This window comes from Vombatus ursinus, unplaced genomic scaffold (assembly GCF_900497805.2).
Source record: "Vombatus ursinus unplaced genomic scaffold, bare-nosed wombat genome assembly UNPS02014841.1, whole genome shotgun sequence".
NCBI lineage: Eukaryota > Metazoa > Chordata > Mammalia > Diprotodontia > Vombatidae > Vombatus > Vombatus ursinus.
The window spans coordinates 6,904,360-6,920,906 of NW_020954619.1; the positions used below are offsets into that span (position 1 = coordinate 6,904,360).

At 39.5% G+C, this 16,547-nt stretch overlaps 1 protein-coding gene across 1 annotated transcript; it reads right to left on the reverse strand.

The window, feature by feature from the left end:
• Window positions 1-347: 347 nt before the first annotated feature.
• On the reverse strand, window positions 348-6,903 carry BANF2 (barrier to autointegration factor 2). The gene is made up of 2 exons (XM_027840384.1): window positions 6,775-6,903; window positions 348-494 (listed from the first exon to the last, which is right to left on the reverse strand). Exons 1-2 carry the CDS (start codon window positions 6,901-6,903, stop codon window positions 348-350), a joined length of 276 nt encoding a protein of 91 aa, XP_027696185.1.
• Between the last annotated feature and the right edge of the window lie 9,644 nt (window positions 6,904-16,547).

Sequence of the window (16,547 nt, forward strand, 5' to 3'; positions counted from 1 at the left end):
CAGCCCTACTGAGGCTTGGGACCATTACAACAGAAATACAGACCTCAGCCAGGCTGGAGAGGAGAAAGAAAAGCTTGGAAGATACACAGATTGTCTAACCAATAATCAAGAGTTATTCCTATTCACTCCCAAAGTGTCTTTGGGTAAGGAATGATCTTGGTTTCCTAGTCTGCGAAGAAAGAGGTAGGGAGGGGTTAAGGCTACCCCAAAAGGAGTAGGGAGGGGTTAAGGCTACCCCAGGCAAAACAATACAAAACAAAAGGCCTGAGACTGGGTTTTCAACACACTGAGAGATGTTTAATCCTGTGGTTCAAAGTTACCATGAAAGAGATGTTGGATCTTAGTCTTTAGATAAAGGTGGAACACCACTCCCGCAGGCATATGGAAATCTTCTGGGCCTCTTGTTGAGTGGCACCACATCTCAGCATGAGCCACATCTGGAAGTCGTCTTCTTTCTTGTGCATGAGGAGGTACTGACCCAACAGTACGTATGCCTGAGAGGAGGCAGCAGAAGGATGAGACAAGGAGAGAAGGAAAGAGTTTTACAGTGTCATGTGAAGTAGAGTCAGCTTGGCATAGTAGATAGAGGGCAGGTCCCAGAATTAGAAAGAGCTAAGTCCCAATTCTGAGAAATACTGTGTGACTTTGGTTGAATCATTTAACCACTCAGTGTCCCAGGCTACATTATAAGACTATAATTTGCAGAGCAGATGCTAATCTTATTAATAAAAAAGTATCCTTACTAGGCTTTTTCTATGCCAGTGAAATCACAGGTGTCATGCAAAAAACAAACATAAAATTATTATTCTCTTTTTTCCTCAGAACATGAGACCATGGATGTAAGTAGAAGCCAGCAGGGTACAGTATGATTAAACACTGATATAGTTTATGAGGGGGATTGTGCCCTCTGCTTCTCTGGCGATGTTAAGAACTGGTTAGAAGCCGTCTTTCTCAGGGGCATGGATACTATTGCATATAGGGTGATTTCCAGATGTATTTCTCAGGCATGGGATGAGATGTTTCTATAAACAAAAACAACAACAAAACAAAACAAATATAGAGGTAATTAGATGCCTACCTTTTCAGTTCATTTCTGGGCCATGGCCATCCTATTTGACTGGAAACATGATATAGCAGAAAAGAATACTAAACTGAGTAGAAACCTGAGTTCTAGAGCTACCTTTGTCACTAATAAAAATCACCAACATTTACTTAGTGCTTTAAGGTTTGCAAAACCTATACACATGTTATCTCATACAATTCTCACAACAACCCTATGAGGCAGGTGCAATTATTAGCCCCATTTTACAGTGGCGGAAACTGAGGCAGACAGAATGACTTGTACAACTAAGTGACTGAGGCTGGATTCAAACTCAGGTTTTCTTGACTCCCAAGTCCAACACTCTATCTACTGTGCCACTAAGCTGTCACCTGATGCTAACTAGTTATATGACTTTGGACAGGTCATTGTACCTACCTGTGCCTCTGTTTCTTCATCACCTATAAATGGAGACTAATATAACCTGTCCTTCTCCCTCTGCCCCCTCTACCTCCCTAGTATTGTGAAGATAAATGAGTATACATGAAACCTCTTTGGAAAGCATCAGGCCCTATTAAGATAAAAGATATTATTTTTCAATCTTTCTTTTCCTTTCTCGTTTTCTACATCCTGGAATGAGTTTAGCTCTTTTAATCAAATGAGATAGGCTATTTGAAACTATTCCCATCCCTCCATAGAGAGTCTCTACTGAAAACTAAAGTTTGACATACGAAGTATTGCTGTCTTAGGTTGCCTGCTGCTGACTTAGGACCCCAGGGATTGTGGCTTCTAATGTTACTCCAAAGGATACATTATCATCTTTTAGGTGTCCTCTCTCTCCCCTAAAGGTCATGCACCATTTAGAAAAAAAATCATGCAACAAACTTTATATCCTATTCCTATCTGGCAAAAGTTAAGTTTAAGGGCTTGTGTTATACAAAGGTTATGTATTATATTCAGCCACATTTTTGATAGAGGGTATATTTCCTATGGTGTTGCATGGCATAATTGCAAAATTATGTTTGGTTATGTGGTTTTTAAATTATCTTATCAATGTCTACCATGTTTTCATGGTGTACTTTATTGAGACACTTTGTCAATATTCTTGTAATTCCCTGCCTCCCATTCATCCCAACCGTTGGTAACCTTCTCTGGTCATTAAAAGACTCTTACCCAAATAACTAATGCTGCAAATGCCTGGTGGTGCAGACAATGCATCTCACGCCTTCATTTTGTAGTTGGGGAAGAAAACTAAAAGCCCAGTCCTCTGAATCTACAGTGCTCTGCTGCTACAATGAACTGGACATTACAAGTTGAAGCTTCAACCAGACTGACTCTTGGGGAAGCCAGGGAATGTTTGGTATGTGAGATGAGGAAAACTTTCCAGGAATGTCACAGGAAGAAGGGATTCGTCTTGCAGGATCTGTAGACAATCTGCAACCTGACACTGTATTTTTTTTTTTTTTTGTTTCAGTCTGCATAGCCAATCAGGCAAGCTGAAAGGAAAAGTTAACTCGCATTCTCAAAAGGGTTTTAAGAAAGATGAAGTCTGTTTGTATCTATGGCTTTTGGCTGTACACAGACTCTCCATTTCTGATCCTATAACCAGGAGATGAATAAGCAAGTCTTTCTCTCTGTGGGATGGGAAGGCCAAATCCGGCCACAGGAAGTTTTAAGTTTTACATGTATGCCTTTCAATGCTTGCTTTCAACATAGCTCCTTGGTGGGACTAGTTCAACTTCCACAAAACAAGCCACACAATGGCTCAATATTCCAGGCAGATTTTCCAGGCTAGACCTCCTCTTCAACTCCCAGAGGAGTTCAAGGAGGATTGGTCACCCCAGAGACTCCTCTGGACAAATTCCCCATGGATCAGAAGGCATGAATTGAATATTGTTAGAGCTAGAAGGACTCAGTACTATACATTATAGTGGGATTCAGAAGAAGCATTAGGACATAGTTTCTGCCTGCAAGAAGCTTGCAGTTTAGTTAGGGAAATATGATAGATTTAAGGATGGCTGTAAAATAAGAAGACACATTTACATTGATAAAACATGAAAATCACATGAAAAAATAACTAATGCTACAAGTGCCTGGTTTACTTACCCCTTTCATTCTGGAGCTGAAGAAACTAAGGCTCAGTACTCTATCTTTTTATTGGTTAATTTGATTATATCAACAATGTATTTTAGGCCCTGTGCGAAAGACCTCTCCCTCTAGGAGTTTACACTCCCCCACTTTCCCTGAGTCACCGCCTCAAATCAGATGTCTCCAATTGCTCCTTACTACCTATAGAATAAAACTCGTTAGCCTGGTACTCCAGTCCTTCTACTACACAGACTCAACTTACTTTTTCAGCCTTGTCTCCCATTTCTGTCCCTTCATGAGCCCTCTCCTCCCTTCCCCTCCAGACTCATTTGTCTGCTCCTTTCCCCCTAAACACATTGTGTGTCTGAGTCTTTGTCTCACCCTACCTTATCCTCTCCAGTTAGCCCACTCTTACCCAAGTTCTGTAAAGTTTTCCAAAATCATTCCAGCCTATGGTGCTCTCTCTCTCTCCCTTTTTTGACCTCCTGTGGCACTTATTGTCTGCATCACTTAGTGCTGGGATCATTGATTATGCTTCCATGTTTGACTTGGGGAATTTGCCTCATGACTTTTGTCATCATAATCCATACGTTTCCTTTCTCCCCAACTAGGCTGAAAATTTCTTCAGGGAAGGGACCATCTTAAAATACATCTTCAGCAGTTTTGTAGCTCAGTGCCCTACATAGTAAGTGCTCAAGAAGTATGTAATGAAAGAGTGATTCTAAAGAGTTAAGAAGGAAGAAGGTTCATATGATTGAACCTATACTCTAAAATGAAAATAATTGTGGTGTTTACTCAAGTAGCTTGAAAGTGAATATAACCCATCCCCAAAACTGAACTGCTAGGTGGTGCAATGGATAGAGCACTGGGCTTGGGATCAGGAAGGCTCATCTTTATGAGCTCAAATCTGGCCTTAGACGCTTACTATCTGTGTGATTCTGTGCAAGTCACTTAACCCTGTTTGCCTCAGTTCCTCATTGGTAAAATGAGCTGGAGAAGGAAATGGCAAACTACTCCAGTACCTTTGCCAAGAAAATTCCAAAATGGGGAGAGAGTTGGACGTGACTGAAAAACAACAACAAATCTGAACTAATGGGAGAACTTCAGAATCTCAGTGTTGTTAGAAGGGATGTCAGAGGTTACCTAGTTCAACCCATACCTGAACAAGAATCTCCTGTACATACCCACAAGAGGTCATCCCATTTCTGCTTGAAGACCTCCAGTGAAGGAGAACACACTACCTCAGGAGGGCAGCCCATTCACTTAATAATCAAGAAATTTTTCCTTACCTAAAGCCTAATTTTGCCCAGGCTTAATCTGCAGCTTCTACCCGTTGCTCCTAATTCTGTCCTTTGGGGAACAAACAGAACTTTCTTGTATGTAGCAGACGTTCAAATATTTGAAGACAGTTATCATTGTACCACCTTTCTAAGTTCAATTGGTTGACTGCTTTTTACAGATGTTGTTAACAGTGGTCCTGAACCCAAATATTCACGCTGAGATAATGCTAACAACACGTCAGCTTTCCCCGAGATTATCCAAGGAGTAAAGGAGAGAAAATCCTCTCTCTTCTGCCCATCTCCTGAATTCTCTTTAATAGAAGGATCAGATTTTAAGAATATCTTGAAGGACTAAGTTGCTTCAATTGACATATTGCTAGATATGTATATATATACATATATATATACGTACAGATGTGTATATATAGTGTATATATATATATAAAACACACACACATAAACACATATATAATATATGTATGTGTGTGTGTGTGTGTGTGTGTGTGTGTGTGTATCCATAAAGAAAGTAGAGATATAGTGGGATGAAAATTTTTGTTTCAAAGTTAAAACCTATGCTGTAGTTGACATGTCTGGCCCTTTTAGATTTAAAGTAGGAATATGAGGAGGACTGCATCCCTTGGGGTCAGTGGTCTCACGCCCATCAGTAAAGTCATTTCTTTCTATGGCTTCAGCAATGGTACAAGGCTTATGTAGATGGGGGTGGGGGCCACGGGCAAAAAGCTACACTTGTAGCACGTCCACAGGTGAAATAAAAGTTTGCCTATGTGGTATTATTTAAAGATCTGTGAAGGCCCCGCTAAATAGTATCTTCCTTTCTGGTACCTGAAATTCCACTTTCCTTATTCTTTCACCTTAAGAATGATCTTCTGTTAGACCTCTGTAAGATAGCTACTCATAACACTGAAAGGATGGAAAAAGAGGGAGAAATAAGAAGATGGAATCATGCAAAAGCAAAACTTTACCTGCTTCATAATTTTGCTTAAGGTTAGAAAAAAAAAATCATTATCAACTTCAAATCAGGCACATTCAAGGGCCACTGACATACTAAATAACAGAGGTTAAATTCATTTTCAGTGACTTCCAACTTGGCTCGTGGTAATTTTATATTGCAACACTTGTTTGTCCCAAGAACTCTACAGCCTATTATTTGCTTTTATAAAACAAATGAATTAATACTAATTTTAGTTTAAGAATTTTAGGTATGACTTGAAAAAAGCTGGTCATGCTTAGAAGCAGAGAATTCTAAACTTCTTGGAACCAAGACACTTTATTTTTGATTCATTCCCCAATCCACCAATTTTCCCCTATTCTTAACATAATTGTCTCTCCCTCACCTCTCCCTCAAAAGATACTATTAAAATGCTACATGACATCTTTTTTACTTTCTTCAATAGTTGAGCTATCTGTGATTTCACAGTTACTCCCTCTACTGATACAGATTGCAATGCCTTGCATTGTGGGCAACCAAATTGATTGCCTGGTGGCCAGCCTTCTAGTAATAAGCACCAACTAATTTGTCTGGCTGGTCCCAGATGACAGACACCTGGTCCATTGTTTTCCCATCCTCAAAGCCTTTCCAGCTCTATAGCATCTTTCAGAGCTTGTATTCTACTGGTATAGCCTCTGAGAATGCTGGGTCATCTCTATACCACAGAAAAGCATTGGGGTAGGACTTGAATGGAGGATATTTTATAAAAAGAATGAAAATCAACTTTCATTTGATATTTTCATAATATCTCACCTTGAAATAACGAAAACTATCCTGAGAGAATGGCATTATCCAGTTGGTGATGGCTACTTGCCCAGAGTCTTGGCAAGCTCCTGATAGTACTATTGGGATATTACTCTCTTTAGTTAAGTCCTTTCTGTAAGGATGGAAGAATCTAACAAATGAGTAAACAGCCTTTAGGTTAGATATGTAGCAGTTAGTGTTGTTTAATTGTCTGTCTTAAGGTATTTGAATACTAAATGCATCTGCTTAAGTACATATTGACTCCTCCATTAGAATGTGAGCTTCTCGAGAGCACAGTATATGTTTTTTGCTTTTCTTTATAACTCTAGCATTTTGCATAGTGCCTGGTACGTAGTAAGCACTTAATAAATTGCTTGCTGATTGACTAATACAAACCCAGGCTGAAATGCCCCTAGTCAAACCATCATTTAAACAGACCCTTAGAGATACCACAGGAAATCAGTAAAATAGACTGGAAGCAAAGTTTCCCTGCTAAACAATTTCTAATGTATAAAAACAGCAAAGGCTGCCATTAGGAGAGTGGGGATAGAAAAAAGGGGAAAGAAAAAAAAACTGAAAGAGTGAAGAGGAGTTAGAGAAAGAGAGACAATTACCTTATCAAAACCAAAGCTCATTAATCTGATTGCGAGGTCTTTATCAACTCCATCCACAAAGGCAACACATTTCTCTCCCATAGGCTCACCGAGAAAGGTTCTTAACTTGGTTGATATGTAGTTGGTCATTCTCTGTAGCATCGAAGACATTAGAAGGAAGGGAAAAAAGGAATAAGGCCATAAGCAAGCCTCCACAGCATTATTAAAAATTACTGATCTGGAATTTGGTAAAACAGCACACAGCTTATCGTATCCATGAGCACTGAAAATGAATAAAAGGAAAGGAATACAGTTATCCCTTCCATATCGCAACTTTCCCCATTGCAGCTTCAATAAATTGTGGGTTGGCATAAGAAATTAAATGGGAATTTTTGGGAGGTTTTGCGGAAGGTGCAGATGACACATGAAAGCCAGCAGACTCAGAAAAAGTTTAGAAACTCAGAAATGCATAAAATACATGTATTGTATTGTATAATATCAACATATTTTATCTTTTAATACTATAATAATTCAGACTTCTTCTCTGGTAGGAAGAGCCAAAAAATTTTATGCAGATTTTCCAGATCACTGGGGCAGCGCCAAGCCCCTAACCCCTGCCATGTTGAAGGGATAATTATAGCTGCTACATGGCTACAATTCTAGTTTCTTTGTAATTCTTCCCAATCCATACACTGAGACACAGGGAGCCTGAAGGTCATGAACTTGTTGCTCTTTTTTAATATCATCAGTGACTGTATTTCAATGTAATTGGTTTCCTTTGTAATTCTATAGATTTAATTTTGTATAGTTGAAAACATTATTCTGAGAAAAGTTTGTCTGATGACTGCCAAAGGGATCTATGACACAAGGTTAAGAATCCGTGGCTTTAGAGAAATACTCCAATGTTCTCAGCTAGCACCATACCCTCCCCTGTTTGCCTCTTACTTTCAAATCCCTTTCTTTTCTGTGTCCCTATAATTCACCATCACCTACATATCACCCCCACACACAACCTGTCTCTTCTCTCCCACCCCTAAATTTCTACATAAAACTTGATTTAGTGAGAGTTTCATAGTACTTCTCATATAAAAGGCACCACTGAAGGGATGCACAAAACCCATTAGAAAGAGGAGGGTTTTTCTCAAATATTTGATTTTAGAAACTAGGGCATCTAAAAGAGGAGACATCCTCTGGACAGACTAGCCACCAAGGTGTTATAAATTCTTATAGATGGAATTATCATAAGGCAGCATAGCTTATGTAATCAAGATAAATGTTGTATCTCTAATAAAAACATATTTCCAGGTTGGGTCCATTTCACATATCTCTTTAGCTCCCATGTGTGAGTATCTTTAATTTTATCCTTGACATTGTTCTGCCTAAATGAAAATAAACATCAGCACCAAGTTTCTGATGTATAGTGTAATGTAGACAGACATCAACAAGGATAAATAAACACACATGCACATACACATCAATATACAACATTTTGTGGAAACAAGAGGTATGTATACATGTGCATGTGTGTGTGTTTGTGTGTAAAAATAGTTCATGCCCAAAGGGCTATAAAAATGTGCATACTCTTTGACCCAGTAATAGCACTTCTAGGGCTGTATTACAAAGAGATCATAAAAATGGGAAAAGGACCCATAAGGACAAAAATATTTATAGCAGCTCTTTCTGTGGTGGCAAAAAAATTGGAAATTGAGGGGATGCCCTTCAATTGGGGAATGATTGAACAAGTTGTAGTATATGAATGTAATGGAATACTACTGTGCTGCAAGAAATAATGAGCAAGCAGACTTCAGAAAAACATGGAAAGATTTTTATGGACTGATGCTGAGTGATGCTGAGGGGCATTAGACTGAATCTAACAAGCTGAAATTCAGTAGGGTTGAGGGCAGAGTCTTACACTCAGATGCAGCAAACCAGCTTCACCAGTATAAGCATGGTTAGATTGTGGTTTGTCTGAAAAAAATTTGGAAATTTTCTGGATTGAAAGTTCAGAATGAATCAACAGGGTGATGCGGGAGTCCAAAATGTTAACGCAACCTAGTCAGCATTAGAGAGGCACAGCTTCCAGCAATCAGGAAGTGATCGATAATGTCACTGTACTCTGCCCTGGTCAAATCACATCTAAAGTATTATGTGATGTTCTGGACACCACAATTTAAGAACGATATGGAAAAAAAGCACGTCCTAAAGAGGACAACCAGGATGAGGAAGAACCTTGAATCAGTATTATGTGGAAGATTGATTGAACAGACAAACTGTTTAGTCAATAGAAGACTCAGAGAGGACATGATTATCAGTGTCAAGTGTATGAGAAGCAGTTACTTGTCAACCATCCTCGAAATAGCCACCAAAATGATCTTCCTAAAATACAGGTTTGACCATGTCACCATCCTTACTCAATGAACTCTAGTGGATCCATTATTCCTCTGGCACTAAAAGCTCTACACAACTTTGATTCAGTCTACCTTTTCAGACTTATTGCATATTACTCCCTTCTATGAACTCTATGTTTCAGCCAAACTGGCATTATGGCATTCTACTTTTTGACTCCATGTTTTTGCATTGGCTGTCCCCCATGCCTGGAATACATCCACTTCTGCCTCTTGGAATCCCTGGCTTCCTTAGCTCAAACACTACTATCTATTCTAGGGACTTTCTTGATACCACTCTCCCCCTGCCTGCTGCTAGTTAGTATCTCCTCTGCCAAGGTTACTTTGAATTGATTTTATACATGATGTGGAGTATGGCACTTGAACTGACTCTTTTTTTTCCCCTGAGCTGGCTCATTCATCCAAACTGTATTAACTCCAGTGGATCAGAGATCCCTATACGGGATGACCATGCTCCTACCCCAGTAGGGGTAACCCTGGTAGGTGGAATACTCTCCTACTCAGGTCCCAACCTCCTCCAACAAATTTACTCCCATATGATAAAGTCCAAGATGACATCATTAACCCTTTATTACAGATATTTGCTAAAGAGAAGGCAAAGCAAAAAGAGTTCCAAATACAACACTCCATAAAGCTAGGTCATACTCTCTTAACAATGCATATAGCATCCAGGAAGGAGAGTGGGCACAAATTTATAAAACCATACATCCCATAGTCACAAAATAGCTCTACGTGTCATTGCTTCTCAACTTTCATCCTTAGAGTCCTCCTGCTAGTTATTTGTAAATTGGACTCTGAGAAACAAGACATTTCAACCATCTTTACTCAATTACTGTCTTTTCTCTGTATGGCTGGGTTTTTTTCAGTGTTTCTCACACAGCTGTCTTACTAGTTTATACCTCTTTTCAATCAATAAGATTATCCCAATCAGAAAAGAGAATTACCTCATTTATTCATACCTATATATGTGCAATTTTTCTCTTGATAGAATGTGGGGTCTTAGAGGTTAGGAACTGTTTCAGTTTTGTCTTTGAAACCTCCAGCAACGAGATTAGCACCAGCATAGCTTAATTATTTTTCCAATGATTAAATGGTTGGTTTATGTGATGGAGGATAGACTTATTCTGTTTGCCCACAGAGGGCAGAAACAGGAGCAATGCGTAGAAATCGATGAGGCAAATTTAGGCTTGATATCATGAAAATCTTACCAACAGTTAATGCTATTCAGAAGGGGAAGGGCTATCTCAAGAGACTGAATAAACACTTATGTATAGTATAGTAAGCATTCCTTTCAATAGGTCAGATTATGTGATAGTGAGACCCCTTCCAGGTGTCAAATTCTGTGATTCTGTACTCCACTTTGGATAACTCTAATTGTGAGGAAGTTGTTTTGTTTTTTTTTCCCCGATATCAAGCTGAAATTTACTTTCTGCAGTTTTTACTATTTGTTCCTGGTTCTATCCTTTGAGGCCAAAACAGAATACACCTAATTTCTCTTCCATATAATAACCCTTCAAATACTTGAAGATGGTTATCAAGTTCCTCCTGAGTCTTCCCCTCTCCAAACTAAATCTACCCAGTTCCTTAAACTGATTCTTCTATAACATAGATTGAAAGCCGTTAACCTAGTTGCCCTCTTCTAAACGCTCTCCAGTTTATCAACATCTTTTCTTTATCTGTGGTGCCCAGAATTGAACACAACAATTCAGATGTGGTCTGACTATAACAGAGTACAGTGGGACTATCACCTCCCTATTCCTGGAAGCTGGGTCCCTGTGCCTTTTTAATGCAGCCCAATATTGCATTAGCATTTTTTTTCTACCACATCATATTGCTGACTCATACTGAACACGTAGTCCACTAAAACCCCCAAATCTTTTTCAGACAAACTGCTGCCTAATCATTAATTGTACTGGTAAAGCTGATTTTTTTTTTGCACATAAGGGTAAGGCTTTATATTTATTCCTATTGTATTTCATCTTATTAGACTCAGTCCACATAGCTCTAACCTAGAGAAATCTTTTGTTTAGATATTATTCTAGGTAATGCCACTGTTAGCTATCTGTCTTCCGACCTCATCATTATGCTAGTTGCTGGGTGTACTGAAACTGCTCTCTCCAAAGTTAATTACTAAGATCTCTCTTAATTAACAAACCTAATGGCTTTTCTCACAGTCCTTTCATGTGGAATCTTTCATGATACCACAGGAATTTGACAATGGTAACACCCCCTCCTAGTCACTCCTCTCCTCCTCCTTCGGTTTTTATGTCATTGCTTTCTTCTGCTTCTCCTCCCACCTATCTAGCAATACCTCAGTACCTTTGCTGGATCATTTTCTATGCATAAGTTTACCTCAGGGCTTTGTCCTGGTCATTCTTTTCTTCTCTCCATTCTCATGAACTTTCATGGATTCAGTCATTGTTTCTATGCAGATAACTCTATATATCCAGCCCTAGTCTCTCTCCTGAACACATTGTTCTATTGCCTATTGGCTATTACAAACTGAATGTGTCACATAAGCATCTCAAACTCAGTATGTCCAAAACTGAACTCATTATATCTTCCCCCAAATCTCTCCTCTTTCTGAACTTCCCTATTTCTGTTGAGGTAGGACATCACCATCCTTCTAATTATCCAGGATCACAACATTGGAATCATCCGTAATTCCTCACTCTCTCATGAGGGGTGATCCCTCATGTCCAAGCAGTTGCCACGACTCAATCTCCAAACCTCTTGCATCTTTCTCCTCTCCTCTCACACAGTCACCATTTTAATCGACCCCTCAGCTAAAGTATTAGCAAATCATTTAGCTTTTTTGAATCTGTTTGCTTGTCCATAAAATAGAGTCTATAATCCATACTTCAGAAGGTTTAAAGGAAAATATGTTGCAAAGCTAAACTGCTACAAAAATATGTTATTTTTAAGTATGAGAAAGTACTTTGAAAAATGTTAATCATTATGCAAATATGAGCTGTTTTCATGTTCCACTAAAAGTCCATAGGAGGTCAGAAAGACCTAGTTTTGAGGCCTGCATCTTTTTGCATACAGGCCACGTGATCATGGATAGGCCATTTAACTTGTAAGAGTTTCAGAAAACTCTCAAAGACCAAGTGGCTAAGAAGAGGCCATATGCATTAGTAGGAAAAGTTCCTCACTGGGAGCTCCCTACATATCCTGAAAAAAAAGTTGGTTTTTATACCATGGTTAGATCATAGCATATAAACAAGTCTCAGGAAATATCAAACTGGTAAACCAAACACACTAACAAACAACAACAACACTGGTAATATTTTCCTAAACCCAGTCTACTCATCTTATCAATAGATCTGGCTTCAAGTATCACTTCTTATACTTAATAGCTGTACGGACATGGACAAGTCACTTAACTGTCCCCACCTTCAGTTTCCTTATCTGTGAAATGAGGATAATAATAGGCATAGTACTTAATTCACAGGATTGTGAAGCTCTGTAGAAATTATGTCTGTATAGGGCTTTTGTAAAAATCTTAAAGCCCTGTGTCAGCTACTTTATTGGTGTTTATTAGTGTTTTCTCTTCCTACTCCGAACATTTAGGGTTTTTTACTGCCTCTGCTGTAGCTCTGAAAGGCACCTAATGCTCTGATAATGCTGCAAAAGTGGTCCACCTAGTTGTTCCATCACTAGGTTACTCCAGCTACACCAGGCAGCACTCCTATTTTTTTTTCTTTTACAAAGGGATATTTATGGCAAGGATATAGCAAGAATAAAATTATAAAAATTACCCCCTAATGCCTCCGGGGGCACATTGTCCTCCCTTATCATATCTCAGTCTCTGGAGAGAGTGGGTTCAAACCTAGCTTAGTTCCTTCATAACACTGGTCCCACCCAAGTTCATTTCCAAAGGAGGCATCCCTGAGGTCACTCCTTGCTGCTAGAGGCATTGTGGGTTGCCTGTAAAATCAAGATTTGGGGATGCCAAGACATTGTGACAGTATCCCCATTCTTAGAATTTACCTGAGCTCTTACTTTTCTCTCCTACATCCCCCCCCTTCAGAGCTTTATTCTCTAAATAAAATAGGACTAATCTAACATAGGATTAGTCTATGTTAATAGGTGATAACACATTAATGTCATCCTAGATAAAGGAAGGGAAGGGAATAAGCATAGTGCTAACTATTTTACTAATATTATCTCATTTGATCCTCACAACAACCCTGTAAGGTAGGTACTATTATTATTCCCAGTTTACAATCTAGGAAACTGAGGCAGGTAGAGGTTGAATGATTTGCCCAGGGTCACACAAGTAGTAAGTATCTGAAGCCAGATTTGAGCTCTTCCTTGACTCTAGGCCCAGTGCTCTATCCACTGTGCCACCTAACTGCCTCAAGATAAGATTTTTTATATTTTAACAGTGACCTTCCAAGGCTATGTCTTAACCAAACAGCAATAAAAACAAAAACAGTTAGCATTTATATAGAGTTTTCAGGTTTGCAATGTGCTTTAAATATACAGGTAGATCTGGATTTACATAAGTGGGCCATTCTGCAGACCTCTACTTAAAGCAGTTTTTAAGTAATACAAATTTGTCCCTACCCATCCATTTCACTTAGCCTATATAACAAAGGCATAAACAAAATAATACCTTTATGCAAGTCATAAAATGTACTAAAATACAGACATATTAAATACTGTAACATGATAATAGAATTATGAAATAGAAAGTAAAGGTAATGATAAAGTACACACAGTATTGTAAAGGACATCTATGTATCTGAGTGGATAGAGTGCCAGGCTTGGAGTCAGAAAGACTCATCTTCCTGAGTTCAAATCTGGCGATGGACACTTACTAGATGTGTGACCCTAAGCAAGTCACTTAACCCTGTTTGCCTCAGTTTCCTCATCTGTCAAATGAGCTGGAGAAGGAAATAACAAACCACTCCAGTATCTCTGCCAAGAAAATCCCAAATGGGGTCTCCAAGAGTCAGCTACTGAATAACAATAACAGTAAAGTTAACATAGGTGTGCAGTAAGTTGTCACTTCTCTGCCCACTGCACTCAACCTTTATCACTGGAGGCTGGCTGCACAGCTTTGTTTATGAAGCTATCAAGAGAAGTTTGGACAGGGGATCTCTTTTTTCCCTTGTATATCCAACAATAACAAGCAACAATATCCTCAACTAGTCTTTGAACTTTTAAAAATGTTAAAGTATTTGGATCCATCTTTTCAATATCAGAAAAAAAATTGCTTAAATGATGAAATGCTTCTGCCAACTGTTTCATTGTGAACCTTTTTGGCTACACCTCGGGTTGGAAGCTCCCCCCTCTCTTCTTCTGCCATCTCTGCAGCTAGGCTCAACCAACACCCCATTCCACAGTTCTTCTCCATGAGACTCAATCACCTCCCCCGCATCATTCTCATTTTTTGAAATGCAGATTTCTTTCAGAATCCTTTACATAGAGTGGAATTTGAGTAATGCAAACATACGTAAAAGCTAGAAGTGTCTGTATTATCTCATTTGATCCTCACAACAAACAACCTTATGAGGTAGCTGTTATTACTTACATCTGCATTTTGCCCAGGATTTCACAGCTAGAAAATGTTACAGACAGGATTTCAACTCAAGTTTCCTTGACTTTTTGTGTGACATTCAATCCGTTATTCTACCTTGCTACCTCAAATGACTGAAATTAATGATGGGAATTTCCTGTGCTATGGCAGATGAATGGGCCAGTGGGTTAGTTTCCATTGTGCTCCCAGTCACACCATTAGGTGGAGGTGGCTACCTATTGTGGTCACACTCTTTTTTTGTTGTACTTGACCGTACTGCCGCATGGGCAGCAGGAGGTCTAAGAAGCTAAATCAACTTGGATAAATGAACTAATTCCGACTTCACATTCAGATTGTCTGATTCAGCAGAAGGAAGGCCCTGCCCACACCGCAAGGGGCTCCAAAATGAACAGAAGCCATCCCAGAGCTCGGTCTGTTATGATTTCCCTTGGCTTTCTTCAGATGACCTATTTTATTCTTCCCTTCCTATTTGATGAGAGCAAGGAAAGCACTAAGCATGGCATTAAAGATTAAGCAAGGAGATCATGTACAACAGAGGAATTAATTGTGGGGAAAACAAGCCACTCAGAAGCCGATTTGGAGGAAAACAGTGGTTTGGTCATGGGCATATCTGAGTTCATCTGGAAAGGATGAGCAGTGAAATCTGGGACTCACACAGACTAAGAACTTAATTAAGCAGCCCACCAAGCAGTGCAGATTAAGGAAGCAAAAAGTCAGCAGTCTTCCGCTACCAGACTAAAAGGCTTAATACAGACTTCTCTTCACCCTCCCCATTCCCTCTCCCCACTACTCTACTCCTCCCCCACTTTCCCCAACATGCAGGAAAGGGAACTTAAATTTCTGGGGGGCATATTTTCCCCTTTGTTCTTATTCTGTTCTTCCTTGCTCTCCCAAGGAGGAAGTGCAAGACTGGTGGTCTCTACCAAGGTCAATGCGGATCTTCTGGATGTCTGCAAAGAAGGATGTTTTTGTTGTGAAGGTGTAATTGGATAGTTATTTCCTTCCTTCATTCAACAAACATTGTTTTCTGTTTACTGGATAGAGAGGCAGAGTTCAGTTTCAGTTTTTCTTTTCAAGGTCAGAATACACAATATTAACTTCCTAGTTTTCTTGCTGATTCACACACAGCATGGCAGCTTAGTGAGTTCTCAGTAGCCAGAGCAGCTAAATAGCTCCTTCCTTCTGATTGAGTGTATGCAGGGGGAGCATATATGTGTATGAGGTGGGGGGGTGGGAAGTGGCAGGGAGTGCAAGCAAGCTGTGGTCCAGGTGCAGGTGCTAGCCCATTTGTGGACTAGGTTCCCCCCTCCAAATTCAGGAAATAGTAGAAGTCTTTCAAAACCATACAGATGGCTGACTGGCTTCAGAGAAACATGATCAACAATAAGGAACAGCTGGGGCAGCTAGGTGGCTCAGTGGATTGAGCACCAGTCCTAAAGTCAGGAGGACCGGAGTTCAAATCCGACCTCAGACCAAACTTTACTTGACACTTACTAGCTGTGTGACCCTGGGCAAGTCACTTAACCCCAATTGCCTAAAAATAAAAAAAAAATAAAATAAAAAACAATGGGGAACAGTCCAAGAAAACGATGGTTCCATTGTCATCCCCAGAATTCTACTGAGCCTGAGCCCCATTCTCAAATGAATGTCCAATGAGTAACAATTGACATTCCACCTCTCACCTTGGGCCATTTTCCTGGAATTCCTTCATTCCTCATTTCACTCTTAAATCCCTGCTAAAATCCCACCTTCTATGGGAAACCTTTCCCAGTTTCTCTTATCCTAGTCCCTTCCTTGTGCTGATTATTTCCCATTTATGCTGTTACATAGCTTATCTGTAC

What these genes read in the sequence shown, in the direction of transcription:
- BANF2 (XM_027840384.1), bottom strand. Translation starts at nt 6,903, where the DNA reads ATGACCAACTACATATCAACCAAGTTAAGAACCTTTCTCGGTGAGCCT. An exon ending in TGAGCTTTGGTTTTGATAAG is followed by an intron (nt 495 to 6,774) that starts GTAATTGTCTCT and finishes GCCTCCTCTCAG; the next exon opens with GCATACGTACTGTTGGGTCA.